Consider the following 27,188-nt stretch of genomic DNA (forward strand, 5'->3'; position numbering starts at 1 on the left):
ATTCCCACATTCCTTGGATGAACACTGCCACTTCTCACATGACATTGCCATTGTTAAGAAGTGTTCATCCTTAGGGGGCTATCAGAGACCTGACTTTGAGAAAGACAATGGTGCAGTGTTAAATATAACATTCCAGTGCTCTTAAATTCCACCATGTTACAACGTTTATTTTTTTTCCTGGCCAGAAATATGATTTTCGAGGAGGGGCTTAAACAACATCCATGGAAAAAGCTATTTACTTCACGATTTCGTTGGCTCAGGAACTGATGTCATAACTCCAGGCTCCTCCCCCTTTCACCTGGAGAAGGAGTGGCTTGATCTAGCTAGGCAAGGAGAAAAAAAACAGGAAAAACTCACACAGTCAGACAGGTGTGTGTATGCTCAGTTGTTGTGAATGTGTTTCGGAGAGGAAAATAGAGGGATTTGGGAATTTGAACAAACCTGAAAGCTTTCTGAAGACGGATATGGATATACCAGACAGTTCCCATGGGAATATGGGGCTGTTGAGGACCTTTGATTCTACTGAGTTTGGCAACTGGGAAAAGATAGGCTCCGGCGGTTTTGGACAAGTATACAAAGTCCGGCATGTTCAGTGGAAAACATGGCTGGCTGTGAAGTGCCCTCCCTGCCCTTATGTAGATGACAAGTAAGTATGGCAGCTCCTATGTATCTGTGGTTAAATGTGTTTGCGAATAAAGACTACGTTTGCATGGTTCAAAGTAGTTCTGTGTGTAATATTTAAGGTAATATATTTAACTTGTGTTCTTTTAAAATTAAAAAAAATTCGGCCTCTTATTCAATACTATTTTTACACGCTCATCTGGCTGAAAGTTTATAATTATGATGATCGATTTTATGAAATTACTGATTCACTGCTCATGAGAGTTCTTGAACAGGACACCTGTGAATGTGTGACAACTTCCCCTTTCCACTGGCTTGTACACTACTGCAGAGACGGTATTTGAACAGCCTTCAGGTGTTTTGTTTATTTGTGTGTCCCTCTTATCTTATACTGTCTACTGTAATACAGTGTGATGAGGTATATTTGAGGAGGACATGTTCCCTTCGAACACCCAAACACCTCTGTCACTGAACAAAGGACTCTTTGTTTTTGGGAAGAGCTTGTTTGAATACCTATCTAGCTAAATTAAGGAACCTGGCCTTGTCTCCAGTCGACCCCAGACATTACACATGACAGTGGAATGTAGGGGCTTCTGGTCCTGAGTAACGCTGGCCTGGATTTAATCTCGGATCGCTGGTAGGGTTTCAAAATGGGAAGTTTATGGTCATCATAGTTTTGGGAAGTGATTGTTTTTTTATTATATCAACTGTCAACCAGTTGCTTCTGTTAGTTGTGTCTGCTGTTGGTGTGTCTGTGTGTGTGCGTGTCCATTTGTATGATGTGTTCAGTGGACTTGTATGTAGCCATACATGTGGAGAGGAGGGGGTAGGGGATGAGAGAGTGAAACGTTATCCTAGCATGGTCCTTCCTGTCTAACAACACCATGGATAGCTGCGTGGGTGACTGTGTTCATTACATGTATGTCAACAGCCGTAAAACATCCCTACCTCCACCTTAGCGGAAGTTTCCAGAGGCACAGGCACAATTGTACTTTGTTGTAATTGGCCTTCCTTATATTATAGAAAACCCACAGTCGTTTAACGTTGCACACCGCTTTGGGCTTAAAACATTGCACTGCCTTTCCATTTGAATACCATGTAATGTGTCTAAAGGCTAATCATGCTTCTGGGAATATACTGTTTTCAGGACACAGACAATGAAGAGCATTTAAACCACTGAACCATTGTTATTTGATAAATTGTACAGCCTTGGGAGCAGTAAGTGGATCTGGTTGCACTTCTGAAGCTATTTGAACTCAAGGCAGTGTGAGCCCACTGCATAGACCAAATCACTGGACTTTCTGATTTCGAGATTAAGTCCCTAGGAACCATCACCGGTTCACATTGTTGTTTTTCACAATCAATTTCCTCATATCTCTTTGATGTTTTCCACCCTAGTTCTCTTAATGGCAAAGAAACATCTTTAGAAGATACTAGATGAGACAAAAAAAAAATCTTCAAGTCAAAGTAAAGCCTTGACATGTTCTTCCAACTGACACTTAAATCACCTAGAGAGCTAAGTAAAGAGGGTGTCCGCCCTAAACATCTGCAAAGTACATGCATGTGCCCGACCCCTTACCCCCTCCCCTCCTCCACACTGCTGTAACTCAAAGCCAGCCTTGTTGGACTGGGCTCTGCAGCCGTGTGTCGCAGACAATGAGAGAAGTCGCAGAACCGGTCTGGTTAGGACTCCTTCCATCAGAAAAGGGACTTTGTTTGGTTCTGAAGGGCTGTTGAGTTATTTGGATGAAGCAAGGGATTAGCTGGCCCCGGTGTGGTTCCAACTGCAACATAGACGTAAACAGATTTGCCATGCCTTTGACATTAATTCAACCCTGGTCAATGACTGTACCTGTAAACATGATTCTTGGGTAGTGCGTTGATTAAAAATAGACCTTTCTCAGGACAACATTAGTCAATCAATCAAGGTTTTTGTTGTTGCTGTAAGGAATAAATAAATGTTTTAAAAGTTCAGAATTTGCAGTTTCAACAGTGAAGGACAATTGAGACAATTGAGTTAATGTGTTTTGTAGTTCATACTTTGCAACATGGGCATATTAACCGAATCAATGTTGTTTTAATCGAAAGTAGTGACCTTCCATTGACACTAGTCAGGTGAGTTCAGCGGTGAAATGTCGGCCTGTTTGAGGCTGTTAGGTCACCGCTCTAGAACTGATAAAGGTAACTGTGCAAAGGTTGAGCAAGAGGTCTGAGAACAAGAGGTCTGTTCATGTTTCTCACTGCCCTGGATGCTTCTCAGGAATGCCATTAAGGCCTGTCTCTGTGAAATGGAGCCTTTAGACACAGTAGTTTATAGTCATTTCTGACATACTTCGTTTCATAAATTTGTCATGGCTGTTGGAAGGTCATTAGCTGACAGTGCAGTAAAACTGAAAGCACCTGTCTTTGCTGTATAACTGTGAGAACAGGACCAAGGGCAAGTGAAATAGTATTTTAAATGGCTTGGGTTCACCTGTACATGACCCCAGAGTTTAATTCAACAGACTACAATTCATGGAATTCATGAAACAATGCAGACAATTAGGTTTATATGGCAGGCTAAACCTTATGGTCCTGTGAGCCCATTTATCTAATCGTTCCTCGGCCATTGGGTTTTGCAACTGTCTAGCCACCTGTGCAGAAGATTTCATGTTGCTGAAGAACACAAGTTGAACAATAGGCTTTTTATGCGAGCACCGCTGACACGTTTGGTTGTTAACATCAGGTTCTACACAGCAGTGTCACAGGGTACACCCCCCGTACGCCAGACGGGCTACGTCACGTCACCTGACCGCCATATTCTTCTTCTTCATCTAGGGAGCGCGCAGAGCTGCTGGAGGAGGCCAGGAAGATGGAAGCAGCAAAGTTCCGCTACATCCTGCCCGTGTACGGGATCTGCGGCCTGTCTCAGGGGCTGGTGATGGAGTACATGGAGACGGGCTCGCTGGAGACCCTGCTGGTGGCCGAGACCCTCCCCTGGGAGCTGCGCTTCCGCATCATCCACGAGACGGCCGTGGGGATGAACTTCCTGCACTGCATGAACCCTCCGCTGCTGCACCTGGACCTGAAGCCTGCCAACATCCTGCTGGACGCCCACTACCACGTCAAGGTGAGAGCTCAACGAGGGCGGCTTCGATGGCGACGCTTCTTCCGCGTCTGTCTCTGACTCCCCCTCTGCTGGCGTTGCGACACCGAAACACAGAGGGAAGGGATGGGGATCGCGGGTGTGCATGTTTACACCTAGTATTGTTCTTTTGACATGAGGAAAAAGTAGTGCCGTCAAGTAGATGAGGGAAGGACACTGTGGCAGACTATGGAGATGAACCCCATGTCATTGACTCTGGGATGAGTGCTCACAGTCGATGGACATGTTGCTACAAGCACGAGGCAGTGCTGTGTTTTTTGTTGACTAATATCGAGATGAGCTGAGGGAGTTTAAAGAGCGAGCGCACGCTGTTGTTTCAATGGGGATTACTTGTTACCGTTTTAGGGCTCGTCACTGGATTAACTCCAGTGGAATTATTGATGGAATTATTGTTTTAAATGTCTGTTTTTCAGTCTTGAAGTGGCATTTACTGTAATGCTTTAGGCAGAAAGGAGTCTCCCAAGTCTTCATGACCACCTCATCACCAAACTACCTCACGTTGACTTGACAGAAGGGGAGGAGATTTAGGTGGGAACGCTCATGCTTTTGCCTAATGCCTGGATAAGAAAACACCTTGTCTGGGCCTGTCACAGCAGGCTTCCAAAGGCCCTGCCAAAAGTGTGCGTTCGTGCGTGCATGTCCGTGTGTGTGTGTGTACTCGCCCACGCAGGCCTAGTGGAAAGGGCCTCTCCTTTTGCGAAAGGGAAGCACTGACAGGCTAGGACATGGCTGCGTTATTCATGGTACACATCACACAGTGAGGGCTAAGCCATCACATTAGTCATGTTTGGGAAGACGGGAGAGAACACAGTTGGGTTCTTGTTCTTAAAAGATGGCTCCCATCCCTGCCCTCTCAGATCTCCGATTTTGGCCTGGCCCGCTGGAATGGGCTCTCCAGGGCGGATGACATCAGCCGTGACGGGTTCTGTGGCACCATTGCGTACCTGCCCCCCGAGAGCATCATCGAGAAGGACAGGGTGTCGGACACCAAACACGACGTCTACAGGTGAACCTCCCCACCTCTCTCTTTTGATTTTGAGCACCCTTTTCTTTTCTTTTTTCCTCTCTTATTTCCCTCTTCTCTCTCCAGTTCTCGGTCTCCCTCTCATCCTTTCGATGTCTCCGTCTCTCCATCTCTGTGTGTACCTCATTCCTTTATCATGTTGTTTCTTCCCACTGAACCATATCACTTACATGACTATGATCTGTCCAAAAGCTGACCAATGAGTTAGTGGTGTATCCTATGACACTAACCAGCCCTTCTGCCTGTTCCAGCTTCGCCATCGTCATCTGGGGAATTCTCACACAGAAGAAGCCATACCAAGGTGAGACACGTAGACAGTCGATTTGGCAATAGATTACTAGATAGATAGTTGGGTTTACAGTAAAGGTTGTCATTGAGTTTATCTCCGCTTTTATTAGATCATCTCAAACTGTCTTGGGGCTTTGTAAATCAGTCATCGACCCAATATATGACTTGGAAATTGAACCTGAGAGTCATGCTCTTATCAAAACATTATCTATTCCCTGGAAGGTTTACCCACCCTAAGTTAAGGTCACTGCATTTGAGGGAAAGTTAGTCAGCTTATTTGCTGTGTGTGTGCGCACCTGCGAGTGAGTGAGTGAGTGAGTGAGTGTGTGTGTGTGTATGCAGACATATGTGTGTTTACCTGATGGATCCAGTCGAGGCAAACAGAGCCAGACTGGCAGGTGGAGGGTGTGTTCCCAGGCATATCATGTGCCTCTGTTGCTGGAGGAATTTAGCTTTTTGTATTCGGAAAGCTACCAATCAGGGCAGGAGGGTAGGCATCTCCTCCCCGCATGCTCCCTTCTTTTCTGAAGGAAATTAAAGAGTGTGAATCACTAAACAGGCCTCGGGCACCTGTGATTAGCGCCACTACCTTGTTTGTTTTGAATCATTGACTGGCTGCTCCTACAGCCTGCTAACAATGGGGCCACTTCTCAGCCTGTAGGACGTCTGAACATTTTTTCCACAGCTGCTGTGGGAAACTTAAACACACCAACACCCTTATCTTAGCCCGCCGGAGGAAGATTATAGACATAAAGTCCTGTCAATATTGGTAGTGGTTACTCACATGTGGAGGGGTTTGTTATGGTTTGCGCTGAATACGTGAGCCAGTGTGCCATATGGTGGTTGCTAAACTCCAGCCAGCCTGCAGTGTCATCCTGACTTGCGTTCTTGTTATCATTGTTCTCGTAAGCTTTATTGCACACAGGTGAACCCTAAAGCTCAGGCGCCACTATAAAGGACACAGTGATAACAGGAAGTCTTGTCGTGGCTGTAACCACATCCTCTTGTCGTCGTCCCCCCTCCAGGAGATAACAACATCTTGCAGATCATGGTGAAGGTGGTGCGAGGGGGCCGGCCCGACCTTGGGGCCGTGCCTCGGTGTCGACCCCAGGCCTGCTCCGGTTTCCTGAACCTGATGCAGCGCTGCTGGGCCAACACGCCTGATGCCCGGCCCAGCTTTCAGGGTAAGCCCGCACTACCCATCCCCCCCCCCCCCCCCAGTCAACAGTGTTTCCACACATGGCAACACAGCCTCATGCCATAACAGATGTGTTTTTGCGTGGGTTAGACAACAGGTCACTCCCTTTGTTGATCGAAAGAAAGGGAACATTTTAAATGCGGTTCAGCGAAATGAGAGACACTTGATCTGCTCCTGATGTGTGTTTCCCAATATGTTTTTTCCCCCTTTAGAAATCACTTCAGAAGCAGAGGAACTTTGTTCGAAGCCCCAGGAGGAAAGCAAAACTCAGTCACACGAGCAAGAGAATAACCAGTCCAATGGGCACATTACCAGCCAGGTAAAACCACACCACCCTTCTCAGACTTGTGACCCCACTCACTCACTTTTAGAATCTTTCAATTTCCTGTTCAGCATTCCAGCAATGTTAAGTTATATTCAAGTACACTTGAATAACCCGTGGGTATGCATGAAATTTGTTTTTTTTATCAAACATTTCCGTAAAGGCCCATGTGTTGTCAATGTTTCACTGAGAATAAACAGTTTCATCAGCACACAAGAATGTCATCCTTCAGCATTGTTCCTCTTTGTGTTCTTTAGTCACTTCCTGAGCTGTTATTGTATGTGACTTGAGATGAACAGATGCATGTTTCTGGGAAATGACAGGTGTTGTTAACTTTCCGGTAGAGTGATCATCTTGGTTCTGTTTTGTATTGACATGAAAGACTAGAGGTGGCATGTCTATCTATGTATCTCATGTATTGTTTATCTACAATGCCATTTGATATTGGTTGTTTACTTTTTCAACAATCAAGTGTGACTGACAGTTAGCTATATGCTAACATATCTTTGTATCCTGCAACAGGCCACAGACCAGAAGCCAGTCAGACCCAAGTCGGCCATGTTGCCAGAAAAAGACTACAGCCTTTCAGAGCTTTTGAGCCAGGTGGATTCTGGGATATCCAGGAGTTTTGACCGCGTGAAGGAAGACGGCTGTGCCAGTAAAGACAACACCGGCAAGAGACTGTCGGGGATCTCCTCTGTCGACTCTGCCTTCTCCTCTCAGGACTCCATCACCCTCTCCTTTGAGAAAGAAAGCACATATGGTAAGAGGGAGCTCCTTGGATTTCTTTAAATCATTCAGGGTCTGAGTTAGAGATTTGTACAGCACGGCTTCCTTCCTGAATATTTTTTGTTGTGGCCAGAAGCAAGAATGATGCGGGTCTGTAGATCCTTATGTCGTTTTGGTTAAGTGTGTGTTTTTCTGTCTCCTGCTCTTGCAGACTCGGCGGAGGTGCAGAGGAGGAAGCTGTGCGAGGCCATCAGGACCAAGGACATCGCTAAGCTGATGAAGATCCTCCAGCCCCAGGATGTGGACCTGCTGCTGGACGGAGGAGCCAGCCTGCTCCACCACGCCGTGGCTCTGGCCAACGAGGAAGCCGTCAAGTTCCTCCTCCTCAACAACGCCAACCCGAACCTAGCCAACGCCCGCGGCTCCAGTCCCCTCCACCTGGCCACCGAGAAGCACCTGAAGGCCCTGGTGGAGCTGCTCCTGGGCCGCCGGGGCACCAACGTCAACGCCAAGGACGAAGACCAGTACACTGCGCTGCACTGCTCGGCCCAGAACGGAGACGAGGCCATCACGCGCCTCCTGCTGGACCGCGGCGCCGCCATCAACGAGACGGACGCCCAGGGCCGCACGCCGGCCCACGTGGCCTGCCACCACGGCCAGGAGAACGTGGTGAGGGTGCTGCTCAGCCGCGGGGCCGACGTGCGCGTCAAGGGCCGGGATCATTGGACGGCCCTCCACCTGGCGGCCTGGCAGGGTCACCTGGGCATCGTCAAGTTGCTGGTCAAGCAGGCGAGAGCCGATCTGGACGGGCAGACCACGGACGGGCGGACGCCCCTGCATCTGGCGTCCCAGAGGGGGCAGTACAGGGTGGCGCGGATCCTGATCGAGCTGGGCGCCGACGTCCACGTGACCTCCTCCGGGCTCAACACGCCCCTGCACGTGGCGGCGGAAACAGGCCACACGAGCACGTCACGCCTCCTGGTCAAGCACGGGGCGGACATCCAGGCCCGCAACGCCCAGGGTCTCACCGCCCTCCACCTCGCCGCCCAGCACGGCCACCTGCCCACTGTCAAGATGCTGATCGAGGAACGGGCGGACGCCGACTGCACCAACCAGGCGCTACGTACACCCTGCCACCTGGCAGCAGAGGGCGGGCACTGTGAGGTCGTCAAGGAGCTCCTTCTCCATTGTCCGGAAGGTGCCAGCCTCACGGACGAGCAGGGTCTCAGCCCCTTACACCTGGCCGTGAAGGGAGGCTACACGGACATCATCACCATGCTGCTAGCACAGGGGGTGGAGCTTCCACAGGACTGCCACGACTCCATTTCCCAGAATGCAGAGCAGCTGGTGGAGGACGGCCCCAAGCCCCAGGTAGCCAGCTATTTCCAGAGGAAAGTTGTGATCCTCAAATTGACAGAGCAGGACCGTCCTGGAGTCCAGGAGTCCGCTGACTCTCTGTGTAACTCGGCTCCCTGCTGAGGGGACAGTTGACCGTCGGACTTGAGGTCACTCTGGATTGTACAGACCTGTCTTTAAAACCTGACTTTAAAAACTCCCATTCGATCCCAATGGATGACATGGGGAATGTAGAGTGGAGAGAATGAAGATAACTGTTTTTGTACATATTTTTTTTTATTGTTTTATTTCAGACGGGTGTCATCACTGGCGGATGGTATAATTCTTAGGTGCTGTGGTCTTAAAAGCCACTGTTACCTGTAGAATTGCAACAGAAGGAATACTTGTATGTAAATATGTGTACACTGTATATGGAAACGTGGCTTAAGCCTTAAAATAGACCACATGGACCAAACTTTCAGGTTACTGTTAGATTCCATGTCATGTTTCTTCCTGTTCAACTTTGCATAAGCTGAGGGCAGTATGCCCACAACTTTATAAATAGGATAATGTTGATGACCTGTTGATGATCATTTGTATTTTCCTATTCCATAACATTTTGTAGCAGATGTGTAAAAATGTCCATAAGTTATATTCTCAAATTAAAAAAAATAAAAACAATGCCAGTACTTTTACAATGCTTTTTAGTGTGTGCACATGTGCTTGTGTCCAGAAATGACTACCTCTTTAGATACCAGGTAAAATGGGCATGTCTACATCTGCAGCCCTGTGATTATTCTTATCTCGGGTGCCGCTGCCCGACACAAGTGAGCACGCTTGATTTGGCAAGCACCATGGGAACTGGCCTCAGGGGGGATCGCAGGGAGCAGGAGGGGGGGTGAGCGGGAGGGGGGGCTGACTTCTAGGCTGTTGGCTAATACCACAGACCACTTAAACTTTTCATCGCTCGCTAAAGCAACATGCCAACCCTGACGCCCAGAGGGATGGGCTTTTGAAACCCTAGTCCCCAGCCCTCCCAGCTGAACGCCGGTATAGGTTTGTAATTGCTCTGTTTTTACAGATCATGTTTGCGGAGACCCACAGAATTGACGGGTTGTGGAGCGTGTAATCTGAAGTCTTTGTGTGTGTGCTCAGAGAGGACTATTTTAGCTGTTGCCAGGTGATCCTGTAAACCTGTAGCGGTGTAAAAGATAAAGTTCTGCTGTTGGCCAATTTCCCTTACCTCTTCTGTAAAGAGACAGTCTGGCTAGATTTAACCTGTTTATGGAGTAACAGTAGTAGTTCTGTTTTGTTGTGGAATCTTTTGTTGAATAGTTAACAGTAATGGTCAGTTGATGTTCTACATTGGCAACGATTTATAGTTTGTACTCAACAGACTGGTCTTTTTATACTTTGCACATGCCACTTTTTTGTTGTTGAAAATAGTATGAACGACCATGATAACCTTTAGAGTTGATCACTGTTCAGCCCTTCTGACCACAGTCCGTCCAAACAACTAGAGGTCACAAAGTTGGCCCAATCTCATAGTCAAACTCCATCCCAGACTCCTCTGCTGCCACTGAGGCGTCCTGAGCCTCCGTCGAGGTGTGGGTGTCCAGTAGCCGCTGTACACAGGCCTCCAAGTCCTCCTGGTCCAAAGAGTGGTCCATGGTGTAGTGAGAAGGAGCCTCACCTGCAAAGGAGTCTTGTCAGAGGCATTTACAAATATCTACCGACCACAACATTAGGCTATCAAAATGTTTAATGACATGGGTACATGAGTTTTGAAGACACAGGCTATATCAAATTTAAATACCTGACACCTGGGTGGGAATTGACCCCAGCTCCTGAAAAGGGGTCGGAGAAGCCTGTTTGGGCACAGGCTCACATTGAAAGATCTTCATGGCGTCCTCTAGTGAGGTGGCCTTGGGGAGGCAGCTGTCCCTTGCTCCCTGCAGGTGTGTCTCACTGACCTGGGTCAGGATGGTTGGTCCTGCCACAGGACCCGGGCTCTGGAGTAAAGGCCCGACAGCCTTCTGCCAAGCTGCCAAACAGGTGCTGTCACCAGCCTGAGGGAGGAAGCTGTGTTGTGGGTGAGGCCCTGTGGTGAGGCCAGACCACATCCTGACATTCATAAACCTGTGCCTGTAGGAGCAGGGGCGCTCAGCTTGGCTGGCCACGTTGCAGTCCTCAGGCCACCCGTGTGTGAGGTGCTGGTCAGGGTGCAGTTTGTGATGGGGGAGTGGGTAAGGAACACTACAGCGGTACTGGCTGACACACAACCTCTTGGGGACAGACTGGATGAGGTGTCCCATGTAAGGATCGGGCACCCGGTGGGCGCTCTGGAGCCACTGCCCCTGGGTCTGATGCCACATGACTGGACCCTGCCTTTCTGTAGTATCTATTCACCATCAAACAATATAATTATTGCAAATACTGTACCACTATAGCAGTGAAATTAATGGCAACCATCCATTGGTCTCACCTTGGGCAAAGGCTTCTGCCACAGTTATTGCCAGAAGTTGGTTTTGAATGATGTGGAACTGCATTTCTTCGTCCTCCGTAAGATTGTAGTTTGTATGTTGCGTTTTTACGGGTTAAATTAAAATATGCCGATTGATCGATGGCGAATAAAAGTGTTTTGCTATGATATCTGTACATTCTGTTTGATACGGTTTCTGTGGCAACTATGTTCCATTGGGGGGGGTCATCCCAATGGCTCACTGGGTAAGAGCATGTCCCACTAAGGCCAACGTCTTAATGCAGGGGGCTTCTAATCCAGCTCAGCCCATTTCCTGTGTATTCACCTCTCTCTCACCCTGCTTTCCGATCTCTCTTTCCAAAGTCCATCAATAAAAAAAGGCCCACAAAAAAAACAAGAATCCAATGTTCCATCGCTGTCAAGAAAGTCATCATGTTTTATGACAAAAAATTTAAAAGAATACATAAGAATGCGACAGGGTTTTAATATAGTTTTTATTCAAATTTCTGAACAATCCGTTTTCCTTTGCTCCTATAGCAACCACACAATATTGTTAAAAAGTTGCTGATGACTCAATGCTAAAGAAGGACTAGATACATCTACAACTTTTACAGGAATCACTAATCACAAAAGAAACATACAAAACCATTCCTCAGACTGGTATTGAAACCATTAAAATCCCATGTGTTTTATTATCATACTTTGTACCCATCAAATTATATCTTTGTGTGGCATCGGACATGTGTGGTTTCATCCTTCATTAAATACAAACATTGTATCTGATTGGCAACATTATGACTAGATGAGCAAGTTATTGTTTGCATTGTCTGGCTAGACACCTGTTGCGTATGGCCTTCCTGTATAGGAATATGTTTCAAAGGTTGAATAGACTTCCTTTCTGGGAGACACTGTTACACAGTCAGCTTGCATGGGTGCCTTTCAAGGTGGGCGGTAGCAGAAATGACTCAACACTAATTTCCTGGTCCATCCATGAAAATGACGCAAATGTCCTATCATTTTTGTTATCACCTACTCACAACTTCAGTCAATCATGAGATATGTAGCTTGTGTACTGAGCTATCGTCTGTATACACCCAGTGCCCTTCAAACTGTAGTTATGTAGTGGACTGTCTAAAAACGGTAGTTTAACAGTAACAATATTTATCATAGACAGCTGAGTGATAAGACCATAGGAATCACAACAGCACAAAAAGCTGAGGGCTGTTTTTCACTCCGTTTTCAACCTCGCAAAACCTGTCTAACTAGATGTAGGCTGGTGCCTCTGAAGATGGTGTGCAAGCTGCAACTTGTGGAGATCACCTCAGGGTGATGTGGGTGCACTGAGGGATTCTTAGATTTATAGCTGGATTAGAAAAGGGCTAAAAGCACTGTGCTGAATATATAATTTGAAAAGTTACTCAATAACAAAGGGGTCAGTGTGTTCACATTGTGTGTTTTCTATCAGGAATGATGAAGGGTGAGGCAGCCCCATCACGAACAAATCTAAAGAATTATGTGTAGTGCAAGTTAACATGTATTACTTTCTGCATAAATAAACTTTACTGTTGTTATTGTTGACTTCAGTCTCTCAACAAACCAAGTTCTTATTTCAATCCAACCATCTTTTTTTCTCTGAAAATATACTGACTAGAAACACGTACTTTCACGCCACCTCCTGGAATGCACTGCTCTAAAAATATATTTCAGTCTTGGCCGACACTTAATAGCTGTAAACAAGCTGTTGTTTTTCATTTCCACTGGAAATATACAGTTTTAAAGGTTTCTTCAATACCTCTTTTTAAATTCATGTTGAATGCAACTTACATACTTCATTCCATTTGTGTAACTTTATTAAACATTTACTGCAACCCTATCTTCTGACCAGGAGGTGGCCATGTCAGTCCTTCTCCATTGTGCAGTCAGTAATGTGTTGCATGTCCAGAAGCAGGATTTCTACTGTTGGAAAAAAGGCTACTGGCATGATGAGGCGTTCATTAATGATGCTTGTGTAGATACATTGGTCAAACATGAATATAAAAATCCTAATATCTGTTTACTTCCTCTATAACTGCATTGTGTTCAAATTCGGGAAGACAAAAGTGAAGGCTTTGGAAAGAAATCTAAATCTGAGTTCAGTCTTTGCAGACAAGACAGTCTCATTGGAAAATATATTTTAATCAAGGAGAATGATTCAAACAATTGCTGCGCCAAAAAGGAGGTGTGGCATTGCACGATGCTGGCAGGAGATGAAAGAGGAGAACAGCATGGTAGGCCTGAATGTCACATTTGAACTCTGAAGAGTCCACCCCAATGTTAATTCAGTGCTGCAGATTTCTACTTTAAACTGGGAATTTATATATTGAGCTTTTCTAACTTGTTTGAATGACTGGTTGAAGACTTTTTGGGGACTTTTAGCTGGAAATGTAAACCATCTTGTTGTAAATGTACTCTTCATGGGACATCATATAGTAGCTTAAAGACCACTAATGCTCCAGCTAGAGGGCCAATTTTAAATAGGCCCCTAACCTTGTTGGGACAAAGGTTGTAAATGTTGTCATTTCTATGGACAAAATCAATCGTTTAATTAATGAATGAGACCAATTTATGTCCTGCATTTCAGCATTGCATCTGAAACTATTTGTCTTCAGTAGGTCAATAGTAGTCGATATTAGATGAGAGAGTACGTTAAAATTGTGTGTTGTTACATTCTATTTTTTAATTCCAGCTGTACAGTTAGTTTATAGGTTATTTAAACCACGTTAAAATATAATTAATTTTATTTCTTAAAACATGAACACATATTTCATTTTTTTATGTCACAGCTATACTTCATGTTCATGTTGAGACAGATTATGTAGCCTATAATTTGTTCCGGGCTGACAACAATTTTACACTGGAAATAGGAATGTCCCCAATGGAATTCCCCGGGTTTGCCTTCATGTGAATGAAAAATGAAAGAGGTGTTGTCAATGCTGAAAATCTATTGCAATTTAACTTCAACTGGATAAGGTACAAACCACTCTCTTATTTTTAAATAACATTTTCTTTTAAGTTAGCTTTCTCTAATAAAATGATCAAAATATCTTTGTTTCCTCTGAATCAGCCAGAACTGTTCATCTGTTTTGATAGTACTGTTAAGAAGGAAACTACCGTGTTAGTCTATAAAGGGGCCATAATGTAACAATATTTCAAGATGGGTAATTACAGTATCTTTTTGCATAAAATCTAGTTTTTTAATTGTACGCAGACAATCATAATCTAACTAAAATGCGTTTACATAATAGCAATGTGAAAACACGTCCCATGTTTTATTTGTCAATATTGTATTACACCCACTTTAAAACCAGTGGTTTATTCCGAAAGGGTGGGGGGTGGGGGGGAATTTCCCCGTGTACCAAAACTAATGTAGCTAACTGATGCTAGCGTGCCAGAGAGCGGAGTCTGACTCCATCAGAAGGTACTTTGTGGGCGCCGTAGGACCCGAGGAGGCGCAAGGGAACTAGCAGAACACCCGATCAATTTATCTAAAGTCGATCCGCTGACGAAGCTTACAAGGTAACTAGACGAAATATACATTATCAAATTGCCCTCGCTTGTCATTAACAATTATGTGTTGTATTCTTGGCTTTGGCTTGATGGAGACACTGTAGGCTACTGACTGTAGCTAGCTAGCTAACGGTCACGAATAATCTTGCCCAGCTAGCCAGGTAGACTAGCAATAGCAGCTAGCCTAGCACTAACAGCAGCAAGTGGCACCTGGTAAGTCAGTGAGATAGCTAAATGCTAGTTACTTGCTTACCTTTACTTGCTTTACTTATATTTTCATTAAATATCATATAGATATGTTGTGAGCATAATTTTCAGTTCCTGGCAGTAGTTTGAAACAGCTATCCTTCTGCAAGGGTCAAAGGATGACATTTAGCTAGACTTTTGCCTCTAATCACGACGGAATGGTCAGTGGTCGGGACTGTTGCATAGACTTGTGAGACCACCTTCTTGCCTGTCTTAGTTTCCTAAACATCTAACCTACTTCCTTCCATAGGTCTGTGAACATGTACATTTTAGAAACGTTCTGTATCCGACCATTGTACTGTACTTGGTGAGCGAATGTTGTCATTATTACATTTCCAGCTTGTCCTCCACAAGTCGCAGCACCAGGCGTCTGAAATTAGATTGTGTCAATTATGTTTCAAACTCATGTACACCTTCATTATATAACGCTAGGGTACTGCTTAATTAAACTAAAGGAACTTTCGTGTTCTGAGAAAGACACTGAAATTATTCTTCTCAAATTGTAATGAAATTACACACTTGGTTGTGACATTCCAGAGTAGTGAACTTATGTAAGCTAGGGTAAGCTAATTTGCTGTGTGTAAACATGGGTCACTAGACACACTAGTGTTCTGTTTCTAAAGACCACTGCTGTTTTAGAAGCCAGAAGCCAGACTCTTACAGCCTTTTGATGCTAGCAGAACAAGGTAGTGTCTCCTAGCAGCTTGTCATGTGTGTGAATACAAAGTTCCCCTATCTTAAGAGAGAACCGATGAAGCTCAATAGATTTACATTTATCTATTGCCAGTCGTATTATCCATATTATCTTCTGAAGTCAGCTAGGCTACAGGCTATTATGCAAGTGTTATGGGGGTAGACATGGAAGGCAGATAGTGCTGCATTCAACAGGCCACAGTCTAGCTCAGAGCTCACTGATGTCTAGCTACCTTTTAAGCTGTGAGCCAACAGAAATGCAAGAACACATTTGTCTTGCTGTCGACAAGCCAAGCTGTTTTGTTTGAAATACATTGTCTGGGTAGTGACAATCTTGCCTAAATAGTTTGGAGGTTGTGCAAGGTCTCTCAAATCCTGCTCTGTGTGTGTGTGCATGTGTGTTCCTCTCACGGGCAGCATGGACGAAGAGGAACAGTTTGTGAACATCGACCTGAATGACGACAATATCTGCAGTGTCTGCAAACTGGAGACGGAGACGGGGACCTTATCCTTCTGCCACGTCTGCTTCGAGCTCAGCATTGAAGGTGAGAGAACGAGAAGGGGTCCCCACAGCCTGTTTAGACAGTGGATCTGAAAAGCAAACAGTGTCTCTCATGTGCAGTCAGTGTGCAATGCATGTGACTGCTCACGTTTCAAGGCAACCCGATGACTGTCGGCAAAACGGCGTCTCTCATAAGGACCTTGTTTGTGCACCTCACTGTGGAACCTCTCCCTCATGATTGTTCCGTGGTTATTTGGCACCTGATATCGACCAAAAGCGAAGAACAAAGATGGGCTGGCTTGAGTATGCCGGCGATCATTGTGCCATTTTTGTTTTCGGTTATTTTTAATATGCTTTACTGTGTCTCATATCACTTAGAATGAAGTCTAATGTCGAACCTCTGGCATGTATATCAGCACCTTTTTGTTGCTTGATAAAAAATTTAAGGCCGTGGCTAGGTATCACCACACCAGAAGGCCTCAATCCCCGATCGTATCACTCTCCAGGGACCTTTACATTACCCGCTGAGGTGCACACTGCAGGTTGACAGCAGGGTAGTCCAACTCCTCTTTGAGCCTTGCGAACTCAAAGTGACGACACCTTCATCTCCACATCCGAAGCATCACATCCACCAGTTAGCCCTGGCCTGTTTCTCCACAAGTTTTTTTGTGGCTAATCAGGCTTACGTTTTTGATGTCGTCATCAGGGTCAGTATGTGGACTTGTCTCTCACCAGCATGAACAGTGGGCCCAGAGGGGGCACATGCACGTCAGTCCACTCAGCACCAGCAAGCACCTCTCACCACAGCGGACCACTGCCGAGGCTCCCTCCCCTCATAAGCCTCTCCAACATTACAGCCGTGGGTCTGAAGGGGCTATTTTTGCTGTTCTTAATTAATGAGCAGGCCTACTAGAATGAGAGCGGTGTCTCCCAGGAGACTATACATGCCTGGCCTTCTCCTGGCGCTTTGTCCCAGACCCATGGCACGAGGGGCCCTCCTTTGTTGGGAAGGGAACTGTGTTTATCTTCCCTCCATAAAAGCAGTGGGCTAGCTAGCTAGCGGAGCAGTAGCTGATAGCAGAGCAAAACATTCTCCGAGAAGCATGACATCATATTGACAGGAGGGCAGTTTTATACGCTGCAAGGATTTAAGGCACGGATGGACTTGAGATATTGAATATGGGAACTAACCGAGGGGCAGAACACATCCCATTTGTTCCCGAGCTAAGTCGGTTTATTTTCTGTGGGAATTCATGTGAGTTCTTCCCAGAATGGGCTTCATTGTGAGTTGCCGTGAGCATCATGAGCTGATATCACAGTCTGCCTCCTCGTGTTACCATTGTGGCCCACTGTGCCTCTTTCAGTAGAAAAGTCTAGAATAGATATTGTTGCAGAGGTTCTGATAGAGCCTGTGCAGCCACAAAGTGCTGGTTATGTAACAGGCTGCCTTGGGTGGCAGGCCCATAATAATAGTGTTTGTTGGAAGGAGCCTAGGGTCTGATGGGCTACAGTCTGATAGCAGGCTAGTGTGACCCAGCCCTGCTTACAGGCATCCCTAGCCAGGCTACGTGCCCAGAGATGATCTAGTGCCAACGGCTCATCATCATTAGCTTGACTTAATCGGGGGAGAACAAAAGATTGCTCTATGTCCATGGGGCGCCAAGGGCAGACCGTGCAAAGAGATGCCCTCTTTCTCCATCTCTCTTTCTCGGTCCTATTCTTTAGCCACATTTCCACTGCAGGAACTCTTCCACCTGGAACCAAATGTGTTTCACCCCAGGAACCGGGGTCTAAATTGAGTTCCGAGGTGCTAAAAGCTGGAACCAATGGGGTCCCTCGTCCAGGGGTAGTACTTTCCAGAATGCAGGAACGTTCAGGGTGGGGCTTGCAGCACTGAGCATTTCTAATATGTACTCGCAGCAGCATACAAGGATTTCAACCAAGATTTATTTTGTTCTGCGCCTGCAAACACATCAATACAGAGAACAGAAGACCATGTGATAGATGTCCAGCTTCTATCGCGCAGTTGAATTAGCACCACAAAATATTCATCCGTGCTCCTCTGAATATTCAACATGAGCCATCAAACAGTCCTCGTATAACACTGCACCACTAGCTCAACATGAGCTACTTGGAGGCTACAGATAGGGTTTTTCTCAGTATGACAGCAAGCATACCACGCAGCATTGTAGCTAAAGGCAGGCCTGCAGGCATCTTTTTTTTGGGGGGCTTTCATCTTGCTGCCCTCCTCACACCCTCCTCAGCCCATAGCAACTTCACTGTCGAGGTTCTGGTCTGTTTCCACATAGCTGGCTGATACACTGTACTGTGACAGCTGGAGCCAGAAAATGTACGCCAAGACACTAACAAGATCTCTCGCTCTCTCCACCAGCCAAATACTTTTCCCATGCTCATGAGTCCAGTGATAGCATATCACTAAAGATAGAAGCTGGTGTTGGCGGATAGCACGTACTGTTTTGTGGGTCCATTGATTTACTGACTGGCCACCAAACCCCATACACCAGAGGGCTGACAAGCGGATTCCACTGGTAGCATTGTTAATGGCTTTGTTGCTTACAATGGGGAGAGAGTGCAGTCCTCCATGTGTTCAGGAAGTGCCGCCTCTCTGCTATGTCTCAAAGGGGTTGTTTACATCTCCCAAGTAGTGCTCTGTAGGAGGTGTTGAACCTTTTGGGTGTGCACATTCTGTGGGTTCTAACCGTCAGTAGCTGTGACAGTAATTGTACTATTTTTAAACAAGTGTCCTCTGCGGCGCTGTGTATTTTTTTGCGTATCAATTCATTGTTCTCTTCTACTCCCATGCGCTTCATTCGCCAGCTTTGATGCTTCACACGCTTTGGTCTCTGTAGTGTTTGGTGTTCCACTGTCGGGAAACACGTGCTTGTTTACTGTGGTTCGGTAGAGTCCCGGGCAAACTCCCGCTGAGCTTTCTGTCCTTGTGAAGAAGATCCTGTGATAAGCTGGTTGAAAAGGACCCTCGGCTTCATCCCCGACAGCGGTTCTGCTCTGGCAGAAGAGCCCTGTATCTGACAGGCTGTTCACTCCTAACACCTGATAGGAATCCCCACGATGACCTGAGGGCCCTTTCCTCCAGCTGCTTCTGTCATCCCGATGGGGGCTGACGTTGACGACCTCTCTTGACCCCTTCTCCAAAGCAGACGTCTGCAGAGCAGCAGCCGTCATCTCTCCGGCAACATTCCTTCATCCCTTGACGTAACCGCAGATGGAATTTGGGCTGAGGCCTTGTGAGGTTACCGGCCTGGACTGTGAGTTCCGGAGAGTGTAAAGGCAGGGAATGTTCCAGTGAGGAGAGGGCCGCGCTTCCACACAATGACGGAGCTATGGGCCGCTGTAGAGCTGGCTGTTTGGGGGTCATTGTGCTCCGTAAAAAGCCTGCTTATTGTGGTTGAACTCCTCACCTCGAGGTTGATTATGTTGTGTTGTGGCCATGGTATTTTGTGCCTAATGTAGTCGAATAGAACTGGCAGAGTAATGTGCTGACTCTGCTATACCCTAAAGTCCAAAGCCTGCTGCCCTCCTGGCAATCCATCCACAGGCCATGAAACAGAGGAATAGCATGCTCTTCCTGCTAAATCCTACTATACATAAACTAGGTTATGGGAGATGTTTGGGTTTTTTGAATTGCGTTTTGGGATTTACTCTCTGCGATGTTCTATTGTTCGTTTGCACGTTAAGACAGAAAGCTTTCCACGTCAACCATATAGTGAAACGTTCCACATCAACCATATTTGTGAAACGTTCCATTTCAACCATGTTTCCAGTGGTAGCTGTTCAACCCTGCCTGGTTGGAAAAAGGTCCCCACTCCAGCAGCGGTTGAGGACAGGTTGAGAGATCTGTGTCTGCTGTTCACGTGAGCTCTGCATGGCGTCCAGGTTTAGCTCTGCAGCTGTTGACAGTCTTCCTGTTTAGACTGTGCCACTGCCAAGTGGCTCTATTAGGACACGATGGCCCACTGACCCCTGTCCTATTTCTCCTTACAAACCCGTCACCCACCTACTGGCGGTGAAGTGTGTCAAGGGTTGGGAGCCCTTGCTCAGTACACACAAACTTGCTCAAAGACAAGATTGCTGCCAGCAAGTTTAATCGAGCTGTAATGAAACTATTTTGGAATATTACTCGGAAGGAAACCAGGGAACTTGGGTGTTTTTTTGTTTCTAGAGAATTACATTTTTGTAACATATTTATATTGGCTGGTTAGTGACTTGCACAGTCTATATACTGGTATGGAGTGGAGAAAAGTATCGGTCTTTTGAGACCACACACACACACTATCATGTCTAATTAGATGAGAGGCCTCAGGACTCTATCTTCACAGCAGCGAAAAGACAGCTAAGGCATAGATTACATATGATAAGATTATGGTTTCCATGGCAGCGAGTAGAGAACCACTAGCCCTCCTTGCTCGTGGAGAGGGAGAGCAGATATTTGTCCAGATGCTGGACTGCTCTCTAAATGGAGACAAGGATTAGATCAAATGAAGGAACATATTCTCTTCATAGCCCCAGGGATCCACTTTCCTTTCAGGAGTTACTCAATTTGACACAGTCACTCCAACGCAAGCCCTGTATATTGGCTTTTGGTTATGCTAGTCTGTAGTCGCTACTGACCTAACGTTCCAGTTGTGAGGCCAAGAAGTTGTCCCAAGGCTCCAGGATGTTTCATTCAAGGTCAGGTAGTCTGTCACTCGGAACACAGAACCAAGCGGGCTTCACCCGTATTCAAAGCTCCGTTGCTCACCAGGTCCACGCTGCTTACGTTCAAGACTGGAGAAGGTGTTGACTCACCTCTGCTTGAATGGTGTGTGTGTGTGTGTCTCTGTGTCACAGACAGAAAGAGACTCATGTTAGTGGTTAAGCTGCTTAGCTCCGGTGCTCAGCCTGACTCCCTGCCTGGCTAGTGGAGCGCTGCCCTGGTCGTGGCCTCCTATTTTCAACATGGGGCCAGTGCTTTGTGGCAGAGCAGCGTCTGAGCCTGATCGGCTTATTGCTCTTGGCTGGGGCTTACGGAGGTAAAGGGTGAGCGAGGCAAGTTTGGGAAGTGTTCACTAGCTGTGGACGACGACATTCGAAACACCGGTTGGTTCCTGACCTTAAAATATACGAAGAAGTATTTGTGTCTGTGGCCAGAGTAAGAACGCACACATGCACTAAGAATTGATGCCCCTCATCCCAGAAGTATGGCCTACTTCCAGTTTATCTAAAGAGGCAAATGGGCTTTCTCCAGCCATAAGCCTATAGACTATTTCTGTTGGATTTTGCTCTTTCACCTCCACTGTTAGTCACTGTTGCAAGAACAGGGAAGTATTGTGACAAGTTAAGGCAGGTTGTATCTCTATGGTAAATGGGTTGTGTTACTTCTGTAAGTAGTGGGGGGGGGAAGGAAAAGTACAAGCGAGTCAGCTGCTTTGAATGTGTCTCTGGGGTTGATGGCGCAACAGAGTTTTTTTTTTTTCTTCCCTGTTCGCTTTTCTGTGCTTCGTGTGAGAGGAAGCCAGGGTATTCTATGCGTGGGTATTTGTGTGTTTTATTCTGTGAGGAGACTGTGTGTGTGTGTGTGTGTGTGTGTGTGGGCTCTGGGTGGTCTGAAGGTCCTGGCCTTTACTGCCTCTTTGTTTGGGCTACCGTTTAGACAAGTGAGCCCTTCCTGCTGTTGGCCTCCCCTGTGGGAGGAAATGGTTTAACGGTCAGGTGTTTAGTAGTGGTGTCTCTGGCTTTCTTCTCACCTCGCCTCTCCTTCCTCTAATGTTTAAGTTGAACCCTGCTAACCCAGCTCATCAAGCGCCTCCGTCTTGACGAATGGTGGTGGTGACTAATCCCCTGGCTTCATGTTCATACACGCAAGTCTGCCTCGCAGAAATGGGAGGCCTTGAGAAGACTGCGATCAAACAAAGCCTGCACAAACAGCACAGTCTCTTCCCTTTCTCCCTCTACGTCTTGTGCACACATACACATTCGGTCCTCATCGATCTGCCATCCTGTACCCTTCCATCTCTACTATTTGCCGGCCTCTCTCCTCACCAAGGTTGTTTTGACTTGGAGTGGAGACACTTCTCGGAGTTTCCTTTGTGTAATAAACATGAGAGAAAGAATGTCTCCTGTCTGGAAGTCAGTTTCCTCAAAACGATTTGAAATAATATCTAGAAAAGGTTAACCCAAGCATCATAATTGGATCTGGCCTGTATATTATTCTCAGTTGGTATCCAGAATGCCCAGTAAAATGGAGCACATGCCATTTTTGTAGAGTAAATATGCAGTGATTTACAAAGCCATTGCTCAGGGAAAAAAGAGTCTTTAAAGCTGCAGAGACCGGATTGAACCTGTTTAGAAGTTGTGAGGGAGCCAACAGTGGACTAGGACCCAGCAGATAGCTATCTCTATTTAAGATGGGGTCAGGCTGCAGTCCCTGCCTTCTCCATGCTGGACAATGGCAAGATAATCCATAGCATACTTAAGCCGCTTTCACCCGAATATCCACATATTTTAATCTGACCGTTTTTTTAGCTGCTTTTTATATTGGATTATTTCAAAATGAATTGTTCAAGCGCTTTGAGTCAGGGCTGTGCCGTGATTGGTGTTATATCTCCATAGACCAGCGTCTTGGACACACTTATCAGACTGAGAAACGGAAAGTCCTAACTTAAAACCTCCTGCTCTGTCCCCCTAGGTGTGTCTGCCTCCACCCTTCTCCACTCCAAGTCCCTGCGGGGCCACAGGGACTGCTTCGAAAAGTACCACCTCATCGCCAACCAGAAGCTGTCGCGCTCCAAGGTCTCCCGCAGCGCCTACGAGGGCATGAAGCTGGCCCTGAGCCAGAAAATCGGCCGCATCGTGCAGTACGCCCAGAACAAAGACTCCTCCGACGGGCCGGGCCGACGGGGGGGCAAGCTGCTGTGCCACAGCCAGCAGGGGGACTGCAAGCTGCTGCCCCAGTCTGACGCCCAGGTCCCCCGCTACGCCCCGCGTTGGAACCAGGGCACAGCTACGGGGCTGCCCGACTATGCCGCAGGCATGCTGGAGTGCCACACGGCTGAGGAGCTGGGCCTGGGCCTCTTGGAGGACTCGCAGGGCTGCCTGTGGGGAGGCTCGGGCAGACAGGGCCTGCAGCGCCTCTCCCCGCCTCCGGGGGGCGACCAGACGCAGTGCAGACACCAGGGCCACGGCAGAGACCAGCGTGAGTGTCCAGACCCCCCCCCGCCCCCCGTTCACCGTCACCCTCTTCACTCACACAAAAGAAAGGCAACATCTTCAGATGGCATCAGTATGTTGTGGCTTCCTCCGCGGAGAGTGACTTTGAGTAGGAGGAGGCACATTAGAGAGAGAGGATATGAGAAGAGGGCAGATGGGGGAGACGGGTGGAATGCATCACACGCTCGTTATCCTCCCCTCCGTCGCATCTGCTCTCTGCAGTGTGCGGGCCAGAGATTCCTATCACCCTGGTTTCCTCCTCAGCGATGTGGCAGGCAGACAGTAATGGTGACGCAGGAGCCATGCTTTCCTGGCACTCTCGGGTGTCGGTGCCTGACCTCTCTCCTTCTCCTCCTCACCTCCCTCCACACCGCCACCCTCCTTCCAGAGAGAAGCCGTCTCTTTCTTTCCTACCTCAAAAGATGCCCTTGCTTTCTCCCCGCTCCGTCACTAAACCAAGGTTGTGTTGAACACATCCTCAGGGAGCGAGGGGGGTGCTTTCTCAAGGACGCTGGCCTTTCATACTCTTTGAATTCCATTCCTTTGAAAAAAGAGAACCAGTGTGACTAACCAGCCCCTTAATCTGGCAATGCATAGTTTGTTGCTATGCGACAAGTGCATGAAGTTGTGGTCAGAGACTGTAGTTTGGAAATGAGTTGCTAAAGCACAGGGAGGTTACCAATGCCTGTGTTTTTATAATGTATTCTGTTTTATGTTGCAGTGGTTAAAATGAGTATGGATGAGCTCCACCAGCTGAATGGCCAACTACTACTGCAGATTCAAAGTAAGTTTACAGTCATTTTTAGTGAACAGATGGGTCAGAGTTATGGCTTTGCGTCAGTTATATTGAGAGGAGTGCTTCAGTATACTGGATTTACTGGCCTTTTTGTTTTAACTGCCCTTGTTTATTCAAAACGGATTCAAATGATATGCAGACTGCCGTCTGCAGCTTCGTCCTTGGGAGAAATGGTTTGTTGTGGTTGTCGGAGATTAGCTGTTGTGTCTGCGTGAAGTCATTGCTCTTTGCCCTCTCTTCACTCCGTTTATGGATTTCCTTTGTTTGTTTATTGTCCCTGTTTGTCATGTTGTCAGAGTGAGAGTTTCCTCTGACCTCCGTGTGTGTGTGTGTGTGATCTGTACTTACCTCTGTTTTGTCCTGCCCTCCTCAGAAGTGTTTGAGGAGCTGACCGGGGCAGTGCAGGAGAAGGACTCTCTGGCGTCGGAGCTGCACGTTCGTCACATCGCCATTGAGCAGCTCTTCAAGAACTGTGCCAAGCTGCCCTGGCTGCAGATCAGCAGGGCAGGGGTCAAAGCCAGCAGCAGCGCCCCTGTGGAGTGACTTTGTGAAAGGAGTTCCTGGATGGTCTCCGGGGGGCGGGGTGTGTGGGGAGGGGGGTGGTGTGTCTCCTCCTCCCTGCCACACTGGGCCGTGTGGCTACAGCAGCCTGACCCATGCCCTCTGAACCCTGCTTTCACAACATGGTGTGTGTGGTGAGTGATGGAGGACAGGGGAATGGACATGCTTTCCCTTCGTCTGGGGACCTCTGGTTTCTGCAGTACTTAAAGAAAGGGTTTGAGAAAGGCAATAAAAGGACTTTGGTATCCACCAGTTTCACAATGGAGGACTGAATGTGAAGTCCTAGTGTTGGTGGATCTGTTTCCTATGCAGATAAGATACAAACATGGTAAGGTCTCTGCTGCATTCAAATGTACTTTAGCTAGTTACTTTTTTCCGTATTTTTGTTTTTTATCCTTATATACATTTATTTAATTGGAAACTCACCAGTGTTTATTTTTATTTTATTATTATTGTTTTATCATTGGGGATCAAGCTATTGTGATTGGCCTAGCATCTTCATTATACCCATTGAGCCTTTGGTCGAATGGTTTTTTTGTTGCTGTGGTAACTGTTGCAAAATAAAGAGCAATCTATTACTTTTTTAAATCAGTGCAGTGGAATCATCTGAGTTCCCATGGAAGGCAGTAATATTAACCCGTTATTTTTGCATTTTGCAGTAAAAAAGATGATTTGATTAGTGAAATGCTGCAGACACAGCATTCTGTTTGTCTCAAGTCCTTGATTTCTAACGGCTAGGTATCTAATGATGGTTGTTCGTTAAGCTGTCAAGCACAAGACAGCCTGATACTTGAACAAAGGAATATGAAATAGGTGCTGAAAGGTAGAGATGTGATTGAATGCACTGGGGGTCTGTCCCAGAACCAAAGCCTTCATTTGCTGCAAAGCAAAGTATATTTCAGTATTTATTTCACTAGTGGCCTAAGAGCATAGGCCTCAATAGACTCACTATAGCCTACTTGTTTCTTAGCGAAAATGCAATAGAAAGCACTGATACCAAATTAGCTTTGATGTGGCAAAAATATAATTCACATTCTATTAAATTGCCCATATTGTTAAAACCTGCGACACTTTCAAATGTATTTTGGTTTTGTAAGTGATCTGTGTTAGCAATTATGCAGTTACCTTATTTTGTATATTTGTGTGAATGTTTTTTTCTCTCTTCTGTAATCTATTTAAGACTATGGCTTTACCTTTTCTCCTCTGTAACCATGGATCCAAAGCAATATTGTGAGGAGAGAAAGGTTACAGATGTTCATTGAATAATGCAGATTGTCTGGAGCATTTTAGTTACGGTTTTCAGTTCTGATCAGTGTGTGTGTGTGTGATACCCTGATTGTGTTTTTGGTTGTTTAAACATTTGTCCTCTGCTGTTGGTTTAGATGAGTTGGTTTTGACCACGGGGCTGGAACCTCAAACTTACTGGCCGCCATCATTATCTCAACAAGTGTGTGTGTATATTTGAAAGGTGTGACATTATTTTAACTGGATTGAATTACTTTGTGTCTTTCTCTCTCTTTATAAGAGATGAAATAAATCCAACCCTCTTTGGGTGTATCAAAAAGTTTTTAACTCCACTTAAAACGGTCTGGTTTATTTAGATTTGTAAATGTACGTCCTGTGTGCATGAGTGTTGTGTCTTTTTGGTAAATCACATTGATTGTTATTTATTTTTTATTTGAATTGACTGAGGCTTGTAGATTTGGCAACACTGAAAACATGTGGGGACAAGTGAATAGTGCTTCCCTGCTTTGGGTAAGAAATCATCAGTTACCATTAACATGAATCTGGGATTTGTGCATTTCTGTTTAATTTGACATGGCTCATGGTTTACTGCTGTGGTAGATACATAAGACTGCTCTTGTGCTGTGTGACTTACATTATATTCATGTGTGTTTGTGGAGTTTAATGCCTGTGTAAATTGTCTGAACAATGGTTTGTATTTTTTCAAAAATATTTCAATAAAATAAAAACTATTTTTTCTCATAATGTTTTGCGTTTTTTTTCTCCAAACTGGTTAGGTAGTTGGCTTTATCCCACAGCTTTGTGGTACATAATCAAGCAAACTTTGCAAGCTGGTCATATCCAGTTCATCATATGCTAAATATGAATAGTATAAAAAGGTTTTACGTGGGGAGGTATATTTTGCGAAAGCCTGGGGCATTTAACCTTTCTGCCGGGAATTAAGATGGCTAATGTGAGGAAGCCAAAGCAGAAGCATATATAGACGTTTTTGTACTATTGCATCAGTTTGACTGTGTCTTCATTGATTCCTAATATTGTTGGGATCAAAGTGTAGATAGGTCATATTACAGTTTTGAAACTTGGATGGAAAGTTAAACAGTTATTAAAATAATCAAATTCGACCGGATTCAATTATGTGCAATTTCCTACAGTGGTACGCACTTGCACCTGTCCAGAGTTACAAATCATGATGACATTTCGTTACATCGACATTACTGGACCTGTAATC

The 27,188-nt window shown here is 46.1% G+C and overlaps 3 protein-coding genes across 4 annotated transcripts; 2 read left to right on the plus strand and 1 right to left on the minus strand.

Annotated features, from left to right (window-relative positions):
- The first annotated feature begins 341 nt into the window (after positions 1–341).
- On the plus strand, positions 342–9,222 carry ripk4 (receptor-interacting serine-threonine kinase 4). Its single transcript, XM_084698849.1, has 8 exons — positions 342–646; positions 3,439–3,730; positions 4,624–4,772; positions 5,042–5,091; positions 6,104–6,262; positions 6,489–6,595; positions 7,121–7,361; positions 7,539–9,222. The coding sequence occupies exons 1-8, from the start codon at positions 378–380 to the stop codon at positions 8,804–8,806; spliced, it is 2,535 nt and encodes an 844-aa protein (XP_084554975.1). The 5' UTR covers positions 342–377; the 3' UTR covers positions 8,807–9,222.
- A 780-nt stretch (positions 9,223–10,002) lies between these two features.
- On the minus strand, positions 10,003–11,594 carry LOC146288249 (uncharacterized). Of its 2 annotated transcripts, XM_084698851.1 has the most exons (4): positions 11,148–11,594; positions 10,636–11,063; positions 10,479–10,530; positions 10,003–10,355 (listed from the first exon to the last, which is right to left on the minus strand). In XM_084698851.1, the coding sequence occupies exons 1-4, from the start codon at positions 11,209–11,211 to the stop codon at positions 10,186–10,188; spliced, it is 714 nt and encodes a 237-aa protein (XP_084554977.1). In that variant the 5' UTR covers positions 11,212–11,594; the 3' UTR covers positions 10,003–10,185. The 2 variants fall into 2 exon arrangements, with proteins under 2 accessions (XP_084554977.1, XP_084554976.1); XM_084698850.1 differs by having other exon boundaries at positions 10,023–10,355; positions 10,479–11,063; positions 11,148–11,592.
- A 2,969-nt stretch (positions 11,595–14,563) lies between these two features.
- On the plus strand, positions 14,564–26,704 carry c5h21orf91 (chromosome 5 C21orf91 homolog). The gene is made up of 5 exons (XM_084697413.1): positions 14,564–14,699; positions 16,047–16,174; positions 22,838–23,344; positions 24,080–24,142; positions 24,528–26,704. Exons 2-5 carry the CDS (start codon positions 16,048–16,050, stop codon positions 24,695–24,697), a joined length of 867 nt encoding a protein of 288 aa, XP_084553539.1. The 5' UTR covers positions 14,564–14,699; position 16,047; the 3' UTR covers positions 24,698–26,704.
- Positions 26,705–27,188: the final 484 nt, after the last annotated feature.

Source organism: Hypomesus nipponensis, chromosome 5 (assembly GCF_054491055.1).
Source record: "Hypomesus nipponensis isolate SF chromosome 5, ASM5449105v1, whole genome shotgun sequence".
Taxonomy (NCBI): Eukaryota; Metazoa; Chordata; class Actinopteri; order Osmeriformes; family Osmeridae; genus Hypomesus; species Hypomesus nipponensis.